Source organism: Bos indicus, chromosome 2 (genome assembly GCF_029378745.1).
Source record: "Bos indicus isolate NIAB-ARS_2022 breed Sahiwal x Tharparkar chromosome 2, NIAB-ARS_B.indTharparkar_mat_pri_1.0, whole genome shotgun sequence".
Classification (NCBI taxonomy): domain Eukaryota; kingdom Metazoa; phylum Chordata; class Mammalia; order Artiodactyla; family Bovidae; genus Bos; species Bos indicus.
The window spans coordinates 95,863,451-95,874,693 of record NC_091761.1 but is presented as its reverse complement, the minus strand read 5'-3'; the positions used below and the strand labels follow the sequence as shown (position 1 = coordinate 95,874,693).

General features: G+C 42.2%; 1 protein-coding gene across 7 annotated transcripts in view; it reads left to right on the top strand.

Annotated features, from left to right (window-relative positions):
* The window catches only part of METTL21A (methyltransferase 21A, HSPA lysine), a 68,949-nt gene that overhangs the window by 2,366 nt on the left and 55,340 nt on the right, over positions 1 to 11,243 (top strand). For 6 of the 7 annotated variants that reach the window (XR_011561547.1, XM_070770922.1, XM_070770931.1 and 3 more), the window contains one exon: positions 250 to 361. Coding sequence is in view for 6 of the 7 variants with exons in the window: in XM_070770922.1 (XP_070627023.1) it covers positions 250 to 361 (112 nt within the window). In the remaining variant the exon portion in view is untranslated. Of the gene's footprint in view, positions 1 to 249; positions 362 to 5,954; positions 7,659 to 11,243 lie in introns of those variants that run through there. The other variant, XM_019975943.2, reaches the window with a different exon arrangement.

Genomic DNA, 11,243 nt, shown 5'->3' with positions numbered 1-11,243 from the left:
GAATCACTGACTGCTGCTGTCCCCCCAAGGGCCTCCGGTGGGGCTGGGGGCATCTGGGCTGTGGGACTTGGTATCCATGTTTGCTCTAGGTGACCCTACCAGCAGCAGCTGAGTTCCCACGGGTGCTGTTAACCTGGGAGTTGAGCCTCGCAGTGGGAGGGGGTGTGTGGTAACTTCCTGGAGCATGGAGCCTGCTGGAAATCCTGAAGCGCTTGTTGACCTTAACTGTCATACTGTGTTTTGACTCAGGCTGTCGTTCTTGCCACATATCTGGAGATGGGCACTGTGGAGCTCAGGGGCTGCTCTGCTGTGGAGCTGGGTGCTGGCACAGGGCTGGTGGGCATAGTGGCTGCCCTGCTGGGTGAGTGTGACGCAGGGCTCCCTCCCGTGTGAGTGGAAGGGTCGCCTTTTCATGACGCAAACCCATTGTTAGTTTCCCTCTTACTGGGTTACTGTCCTTCTCCTTGTACTTATTATGAGTCACGGGCCACAATTGCTATGTTCACAACTCCAGGAAGGCTCATTCCTTCTCTTTCTGTCTCATCCTGTTATTTATATTCTCACTGGAGATGCTTTGCCCCCTTCAATTCTGTGATGATCTTAAGGAGACTGAATTCAAAGAGAATTATCCAATTCGTGTATTTTTTTATTTTTATTTTTATTTTAGAGTTTTAGGTACCGACCTCCTGCAGTGCAGGGGAAGCAGGTTTGATCTCTGGGTTGGGAAGTTCCCCTGGAGAAGGAAATGGCAACCCACTCCAGTATTCTTGCCTGGGAAATCCCATGGAGCCTGGCGGGCTACAGTCATGGGGTCTCAAGAGCTGGACATGACTTAGCAACTAAACCACTATCCCTGTGTCTATGTTTGGATTTACCCCAAGGAAGTAAGGAGAGCAGAAAATCTTTTACCTTTGTTGCTGAGGAATCTTTGGTGGTTTGTTCCTTTTAGGAAGGGCTGGGCGCCCTGCAGTTTGAACTGACATCCTCTATTAAATAGTACGTAGTTCTGACTTGATGTCAAGGTTTGTGTGTGTGTGTGTTTTGCATACAGACATTAATTTAGGCCTAGAGCATTTTTAACCTTCATTTCTATTTCATAATTCATTGACTCTTTTTTGACAAAGAGTTGACTGTTGACAATTTTTTTGATTCTTTTCTACAATTTCTGGCTTGTGCAGTTCAAGCTATTTGATGATTGGGTAGACCTGCCTCTAAGATATAATATATACTATTCCTCACTTCGGTATTGTCAGCTGGGGATCTTGTTTCTTCTTCCCTGGGTCTAGAGTGGGGCCCAAGAGCCTGCATTTCTTATGAGCTCCCAAGTGATGACAGTGATGCCCAAACTGCTGGTCCTCAGACCACACTGGGGTGGTCAGGATCTAGAATTCCATCTTGTGCGTACAAGTACTTGAGGACCCACTAAAGCCCCACTTTTGTCCTGTTCTTTTTCTGGCAACATATCTTTTTCAGTATTACTTTCTCTGTTTAGATTTTGCCTTCCCATGGGGAGCATAGGCGGGGCGGTGGGTGGAATTACGTACCTAGAGGCTGATTTAGGTCCATCTGTCTGGCATCACAGGTGGCACTAGTGGTAAAGAACCCACCGGCCAATGCAGGAGACGCAAGAGATGTGGGTTTCATCCCTTGGTTGGGAAGATCCCTTGGAGAAGGGAATAGCAACCCATTCCAGTACTCTTGCCCGGAGAACCCCGTGGACAGAGAGGCCTGGTAGGCTTCAGTTCCACGGGGTGGCAAAGAGTCGGACATGACTGAATCGACTTAGCCCACACGCGTATCTGGTGTCACAGCACTCTCAGTCACCAGGGAGGCCCTCAGTGATACCACCTTTTGTTCTCCTCACATTAACCTTGTATCATCCCTGTGTATGTTAGGTATGTTTTAAAATTTTCATTTTGCCAGTGAAGCTGGAAGTTCTGGGAAACTAACCCACTTTTTGAAGTCCTGATTAGTGTTGAGCTGAGACTCAAACCGGGCTTGTCGGATACAGCAGCCTGAGTTTTTTTCTTTCTGCAACACTAACCCTTGTCTTGGTGGCGTGAGAGGAGTTAACTGGATGGAAAGATGAGGTTTCTTCTGTCTCTTCCTGAGAACAAGGGCGTCCTCACTGCTGTCAAGACAGACTGTGGTGATGTGCACAGGGTTAGAGGCCCACTAGGCGCTGACCTCTTTTTTTTTTTTCAATTTAATTTTACTGAAGCATAGTTGATTCCCAATGTCATGCCAACTTCTGCTGCACAGCAACCCGACCCAGACATATATATACATACATACATTTCCCATTTTGCTCCGTCACAGCATACTGAATACAGTTCCCTGTGCTACACAGTAGGACTTTGCTGCCATTCATCCCACATACGATAGTTTGCACCTGCTGATCCCAAACTCCCAATATGCCCTCCTGCCCACTCCCTCACCACCCCCCAGCCGCAAGTAAGCACTCCACCACCTCTGACTTCTTTTACCTCTTACTAGCTGTATTACTGGAGAAGGCAATGGCAACCCACTCCAGTACTCTTGCCTGGAAAATCCCATGGACAGAGGAGCCTGGTAGGCTGCAGTCCGTGGGGTCGCAAAGAGTTGAACACGACTGAGCGACTTGACTTTCACTTTTCACTTTCATGCAGTGGAGAAGGAAATGGCAACCCACTCCAGTGTTCTTGCCTGGAGAATCCCAGGGACGGGGGAGCCTGGTGGGCTGCCATCTATGGGGTCGCACAGAGTCGGACACGACTGAAGCGACTTAGCAGCAGCAGCAGCAGCTGTGTTACCTTGGGCAAGTTGCTGAATCTCTAAACCTCAGTTTCCCAATAAAATGGGGATAATGACCGTATTCACTGCCCAGCGAGGATCAAATGAGATTACCTGTAGACATCTGTAGGTCATTGACTGGCACAAAGTAAATGCTCAGCAAGTGTTCATAGCCCCTCTGCGTGTTTGTTTCCGATCTGGAAATCTGCATTTGTGGGCTTGGGAAAGCCAGGTAAGGTTCTTCAAAGACCATCCCAGAGCGAGGGACTAGTTAGTTGTTGCCACAAAAGATGGGGTCTCTGGTAGGGGCCAGAATGCAGAAGGGCAGACGGCGTGCCCGTGGCTGCCCCGGCAGTAGCTGTGGCCTCGTTTCTCTGCCGCCCCAGGGCTCGGTGCCCGCTCTGCCCCCGGCTCTGCCACGTCTGACTCCAGGCGGTTGTTTCAGGTGTCCGTCTCTCCTGGCCGGCTGAGGCTCCCGAGGAGGGGGATGGTGTCTCATTCTGCGTGTCCTTGGCGCGAATACAGCAGCTGGCACACAGTGGATGCCCAAAGAGCTTTGGAATGAAGGATGAGCTAGAAAATCAGGAAAATTACTGTTTGTTATAAAAATGATATAACTCTATTACAAAAATAGCCCTAGAAGCAGTCTGAAAAAAAGGAAAAACCCACCAAAGATTCTGGTTGTTCATGACTTTACAACATAATTACCATTAGAATCTTGGTGTGTTTCCTTCTTTTCCTTTTCTCCATCCATATTTTTAAAAATTTATTTTTAATTGAAGAGTAATTTTATAATGTGTTGGTTTCTGGCGTACAACAATGTGAATCAGCCATAAATATACACATGTCCCTTCCTTCTTGAACCTCTCTCCCACCACCCACCCCATCCAACCCCTCTAGGTTGAGACACAGCAGTGGGTTGAGCTCCCTCTGTTTTCCGCAGCTTCCCACTGGCAGTACATATGGTAATGTGTATGTTTCAGGACAACTCTCTCTATTTAATCCCACCCCGTCCTTCCCCAGCTATGACCACAAGTCTGTTCTGCATGTCTGAGTCTCTATTCCTACCCTGCAAATAGGTTCATCAGTCCCATTTTTCTAGATTCCATTTATTTGTTAATATATGATATATTTTTCTCTTTCTGACTTACTTCACTCTTATAACAGGCTCTAGATTCATCCACCTTACTAGAACTAACTCAGATTTGCTCCTTTTTGTGGCTGAATAATATTCCATTGTATTTATGTACCACCACTTTACCCATTCGTCTGTGGATGGATGTCTAGATTGCTTCTGTGTCCTAAGCTATTGTAGACAGTGCTACTATGAACACTGGGTACACGTGTCTTTTTCAGTTGTGGTTCCCTCAGGGTGTATGCCCAGTGGTGGGATTGCTGGGTCATATGGTAGTTTTACTACTAGTTTTTTAAAGGAATCTCCACTCATATTTTAATCATAGTTATAATCGTGATTCCATACATGTGTCTATGCATTTGGTTATTCCCCTACCTAAGTTACCTTCTCAGTGAGGCCCTTCCTTTCAAACCAACTCTTCTTACTTCCTGATGTTTTATCTCTCTTTCCTGCTTTATTTTTTTCCTTAGTGTGTACCTCCGACTAACATACTGGATACCCTACTTTTAAAAACACCCCTTGCTGCCTCTCTCCTCACTTGAATGTAGATTCTGTGAAGGTAGGGGTCTTTGTCCCATGGCTGATGGCAGCCACTTGGATATTTATGGAGCTGGTGGATGTTTTGGGGAATGGTCAACTGACAGTAAGATTCTACTGAAACTTGTGGCACACTTGGCAGGTCAGAGGTAGCCTCAGAAACCTCTGAGGCAGGCGTTCGAGGAGGTCTACATCTAAGAGCTATTAACGTGAACACTGCGGTGGCATATGGAAAACCACATCACTCCAGTGCTGACAGCAGAGTGCTCTGTAGACTGTTAGGAAGTCCAGAGGTAAAGTTCTAGGTCAAAGCAGGAAAGGCTTGTTACCAGGAGAGATGGAAAGTATCACTGAATTCTACTCACCAGGCAGCATTCTGTCTAGCAACAGTGATAGGTGCATGCATCTGTCAACTTGCACATTTTCACAGTATCACACTCAGGACTGAGTCACATGTCCAACGGAATTATATACTCTAATACGCTATATGTCAAGATAAGAAACCTTCAGTATAAACTGTACGGAAATGGTGCTGCCAGCAGCTGTGCTGGGATCCTCTGGGGGATTGCCCATGAAGACTGCAGACTGGAGGGTACAGATGAAAAGTAATTTATGAAAGAATGAAGTGTAATGTTTATGTTTTAGAAGTTACAGGGTTAAAACCAAGCAGGATTATGTGTATAATAGTGTTAATGCAGTGTAGATGAGGTGTTTCAGGGCTGACCTTATGTAGTTGCTTCACCTGAAGGCTAACTACCAGTTCAGACTTCTCTCCGCCATACTGGTTCAAAAAGTTGAATCTCTTAGTTCATTGTAAACAACCCACAAGAAACAGATTAATACAATACTGCCTCCTTTATTTTACACATTGCTTGTAGAAACTTAGCACACAGAGAACATTATTTCACCTACAGGACTGTGATACAATCTTGTGATTTTTAATGTTATCATTTTTCCGTAATTATATGTAAATTGAATGATTGCATATAGATTGGCTGCTTCCTGACAGCATAAGTAGAGGTAGATTGAAATTTCTTAGCAGCCAGTTAATCTTTTCCATGCTTCTTTTTAAAGCTTTAGCCCCAGAAAGGAGCCTTTCTGTGTTTAAAAGTATCTTGCTGTCTTCATAATCAATTGCGCCCAGATTTTTCATCTTTGGCTTCCATTCTGCCCTGAAGCCTACTGACTTGAAGATGGTACCCTAAGGAATGAAGTGTAATGGTAGACACCTATGGAGGGTGGGCCACTTCTGCCTGCAGAATTCAGAAGCATCAGCTAGCTTATCACTTGGGGACTTTGTATGTAATAGGCGTAACTTCTGCAAACAGTGAGAAGTCATAGAGGCGAACAGAAGGTTCATGTTTACCCGCAGGCACTAGAGGAGGAGCTTCTGGCCACTGTTCTGATGTATTAGGTGAAATGTGTAGAGTCGCTCACCCTGCTTTTTAACTTGACCCCTCTCCTTGTTAATGGTACTGATGTGCGCATTACTTTCTGTCCCACATTCTAGGTGCTCATGTGACTATCACGGATCGAAAAGTAGCATTAGAGTTTCTTAAATCAAACGTTCAAGCCAATTTACCACCCCATATCCAGCCTAAAGCTGTTGTTAAGGAGCTGACTTGGGGACAAAATTTGGGGCGTTTTTCACCTGGAGAATTTGACCTGATACTTGGAGCTGATATCATATATTTAGAAGAAACATTCACAGATCTTCTTCAAACATTGGAGCATCTCTGTAGCAACCACTCTGTGGTTCTTTTAGCTTGCCGAATTCGCTATGAACGGGATTACAACTTTTTAGCAATGCTGGAGAGGCAATTTACTGTGAGTAAGGTTCACTATGATTCTGAAAAAGACGTACATATTTACAAAGCACAGAGGAGATGCCTGAGAGAGGACTTATAATTGGTTCTAATTTATAAGAATGTTGTCACTGAGTGTATCAATTAAGGTCTTATATGGGGAATATAATCATATGTAATAAAGTAGCCCACGGTACAAGTTTAACCAAAGGTTCTCAAAAGACAAAGCAAATGTGCAGTTGTAAAACAAAGCAGCACTTCGTCCCATAGCTGTGACTTCTTTAGTTATATATTACTAACTCTGAAATTCAGTTAACATGAAAGCAAAGTGTGAGATTTTGGTTTGTGTTTTTTCTGTATCCCATATACTGCCTCTCAATAAACAATTTTCATCGATGCTCTGATGAAGGGTTGGTATAAAGAACTTGTTTTGGTGAGGCTAGGTGATGCAAATCATTTAAAACACATTGTAAGACATATGTTTATCCCAGTTGTCTAATTTTATAAGACAAGAAGTTTAATGTACGTTCCTTGATCTGTTAATACTGTTGATATCTTTTGTCTGATGTATTTAGGCCTTAAGTACTTTTGGTTACTAAAGATTAGGATGTGAGTTTTCTGAGGTCTCATATGCATTTTTGGTATAATTTCACATTTAGGTATATAAACAAAAGAGTAAATAAAAATAAAATTTTAGTTACTTTTTGGTAAGCTCCTAAAATCTTAGACCTCTATGTGCTGGGAATAGATTATCTTCTTCAAATCAAAAGCTGTAGTATCTCCCTTCAGCTTTACCCTTTCTCGAATGTTTTTGTATTTCTCAAATGTTGTTTTGTAGGCTTTCCCTGCCTCCTCATGATGCACAGGATGACAGTAAAAGAAAAAGTTTTAGACCTCATCCCTCCATGGGAGGTTAACTCCCCGTCTCAGCTCCTTCCACATTGCACTTATAATTGTTTATTCAATGTTTGTGTGCCCCAGAAGATTGTATGGTTCTTGGGGGGCCAGGAATGCCTCTGCCTCTTTCATTATGGTCTCCCCAGTATCTAGTATATTATAACCAAATATTTGTTGAATGAATTACAGTTAGAGGGTATTGATCTTTGGATTGATTGATTGCTACATTGTTTTATGATTACCTTTGATAGACGTTATGAAGTCACACACATACCCTGGCCTTTTGTTTTTTATCCCCACAATGTAAAAGCTTAAACAACAGCTTAAACATTTAGACCACAAGAATATTATAATTTCAGTATGATGTTTCGTACTAGAGATAGATTTCTTTGTAAAACATTACAAACAAGACCTCCTCCCTCTTAACTTTTAATGACTATTTTGGATGTGTCATATTTTAAATAGAGGTTTAGATAGAGGTTTTACTTTAATAAAGATGAATTTAAAGTTCTGAGGATTGTGATGTGCCAGTTCAACACAGTTCTGATAAATGCACATGAAATGGAAATGTCCACAGATAACCGAATCCATAAAATGCCAGTACTGTACCATGGGCCTGGAACATCTTTAAAAAGTAAAATAAAAGCCCTGCAATATTAACAACACTATAATGAAAGGCCAACCCCATCTAGGTTTGTTACTAGAAATGAATGTATTGATTGGAGTTCAGCTCCTTTGCTTGAACATCCCTGACTCTGGAGAGAGCTCTGAGAATGTCTGGGTATGGGTGGGGGGGGCACTAGAGTGCTTGGGTGCACCACCAAGTGAGGCTGTTATTGGGTTCTTTTATGTTTCTGTAAAACATTAAGAATCAGAAAAAGTGGAAGGTAATTTTTTCCCCTTGTCCTACAAATAGAAGAAAAGGTGAGAAAAATTCACCAGCAATAGCTCGGCTGTCTAAGTGAAAATCAAGTCATTTTTTTTTTTTTTTTTGGCTTTTGGTTCAAAATGGCACAGGTCCAGTTCCCTAGGGAAATAGACTCAGGGTTGAAGGTTAAGGTTTGGAAAGTTTAAATGAGAATGCTTTCAAGAACAACACCTCTGAGGGAGTAAAAGTAGCAGGATTGGGAAAGAGGGAGAAATTGGGTTGGGATGCAGGTGGGAAAGCCCTCAGCAGAATTCAGAGCTGGGGTGGCCAGAAAATGGGTGTTGAGGTAAGGGGGTGGGACTTACATCCTTGTGTAGTCAGTCATTGGATCCAAGGGGCTTAACTTTGGGGTGGAGACAGTTCCTGAGAGACTCAGCTGAGCGCCATCAGCCACCGATGTTACCAGAAGCTGGGAAATGAGTGCTTCAGGGGTGTGTACAGAGGGAGGGGGTGTAAGAATATATCTGGTCCACTATAAATGTCAACAGAGTTGCGACTTTTTATTTCTGAGAAAAGGATTAATTTATTCTATAAATATGCATTTTAAAGTGTGCTTATTTTGTCCTCAAGGATAGAAATCTAGTCTCCTCTAGACCTACTGGCCGAAGCCTTGATTCTCACATTGCTCGGTTTCTTAAACTGTTATGTGGTTAACAGCCAAGTGGGTATCAGTAACTTTTTTTTTCCCAGTTAAAATCAAATGCCAATTCTAGTGAGGTGGATGAAACTGGAGCCTATTATACAGAGTGAAGTAAGCCACCAATACAGTATACTAATGCATATATATGGAATTTAGAATGATGGTAACGATAACCCTGTATGCGAGACAGCCAGAGACACAGATGTATAAAACAGTCTTTTGGACTCTGTGGGAGAGGGCGAGGGTGGGATGATATGGGAGAATGGCATTGAAACATGTATATTATCATATGTGAAACGAATCGCCAGTCCAGGTTCGATGCATGAGACAGGGTGCTCAGGGCTGGTGCACTGGGATGACCCAGAGGGCTGGTATGGGGAGGGAGGTGGGAGGGAGGGTTCAGGATGGGGAACACGTGTACACCCGTGGCGGATTCATGTCGATGTATGGCAAAACCAATGCACTATTACAAAGTAATTAGCCTCCAATTAAAATAAATTTATATTAAAAAAAGAAAAAGAATCAAATGCCAAGATGCTCAGTTAAAATATACATCAGGTTTTTAGAACTAAAACTCTAAAGTCCACTTGTTTTCTAAGATCCCTCTTAAGGATATCTTGCTTTAGTTCATGACAGAACCATCTGAAGCCATGGTTTCTAACAGCTTCTAATAGTACATTTATTCTTTGTACTCAAGGATCACAATTATAATTGATCAAAAAACTTTATCTAAGTGAACTGAACACTAGATTGAAAACCGAGGGCAGAGTAACGTTGTCTGAAATGTTTCATCATCTCTCCAAGTACAGTTTATGCTCCAGCAAGGCAAGGACTGTACCTCATATTTTATATTTCAAGTGTTAACAGTGTCCTCTTCATAAAAGTTGTTCAATAAATATATACTCATGAAAAATAAATATTCCTTTACGTATCAGTTACCTTACTAAATTACCTATTCTCAGCGATATCAAAATGTAAAGTGTATTCTCAGTAACAAAATTGTTATGCACTTATATAAAAGATTCAGTTCCAACATCATTTCTGGTTAATCTATGCCTTTAGTTTATGGTGGTTGATGGAAGCAAATGATTTTCAGTCATTTTTAAAATCAAGAAACAAAAATAACAATTTAAGATACTGTTCTTAAAATTCAAGCACTTTTTAAAATTTCTTATTTGACTGCACTATGTAGCTTGTGGGATCTTAGTTCCCTGACAAGGGACGGAACCCACACCTTTGACAATGAATGGGCAGAATCTTAACCACTGGACTTGCCAGGGAATTGAAACAATTTATTAATAAGATTCTTTTAAAAATCACTTTTAGTGCACTATTGGTAAGAGTCCCTTGGACTGCAAGGAGATCCAACCAGTCCATCCTAAAGGAAATTAGTCCTGAATATTCATTGGAAGGACTGATGTTGAAGCTGAAACTCCAATACCTTGGCCACCTGATGCAAAGAGCTGACTCACTGAAAAGACCCTGATGCTGGGAAAGATTGAGGGCAGGAGAAGGGGAGGACAGAGGATGAGATGGTTGGATGGCATCACTGACTCAATGGACAGGAGTTTGAGTAAACTCTGGGAGTTGGTGATGGACAGGAAGGCCTGGCGTGCTGCAGTCAATGGGGTCGCAAAGAGTCAGACACGACTGAGGGACTGAACTGAGCTGATAAGAGGTCCTGGGTATAGTTGGTGAAATACACACGTGATTTAGTGTTAGAAAAAGTCATGTTATGGCTCCCACAACCTCTGCTGAGACAGGAGCAGCATTTTCAAGTGCTTTACAAGAATAAGGTGAGACGCTATAGTGAGTATATTTCCGTGTTGTTCGAAACTGGAGATTTCGTTTCTCTCACCACTGACGTGAGCTGCCAGGAAAAAAGCAGGGCAGTCCTCAGGGCTCTCTCACTTCAAAAATCGAGGACTTCTTAGCTCAGAAGTTTCTGCTTTAAAATCACGTTATGCTCTTCTTCCAACCAGAGAAGGGTTAAAATCTAACACTAAAAAGATGGCATCACCACATGCTCCCTAGCTGAGGACAACTGTTGCTCAGGAAGATTAGAAGGGAAAACAGTAAAACAGAAATGAGGACTACTAACCTTAAGCTAGTCTGCTACTTTTAATTTTTCTCTGAATATTTATGAGAAGAGAGACTGTGAAGTTTGACATAAAAAATACTAATGAATACGACATTTTAAAATTAACTTAGCAGTTTCTTAATACTGCTTGGCAAACCACCTCGAAATATGAAGAAAACTATACTTAATAAGTTTCCACTTTTTGGTATCTATCCTGGAGATACACTAACTTGTATATACATCTATACTAACTTGTGTATATCTTAACAGTCAGCAGTTTCAAACAAACTAAATGTCCAGAAAGACAGTACTAGTTCAATAAGCTGTGTTGTATCTATACAATGGGATACTTCACACCTGTTAGACTGAGGTAGATAGACATGTGGTGAAATACAACTATTGCCAAGACACATTCAGAGGAATAAAGCACCATCTATAAAAAAGAGACA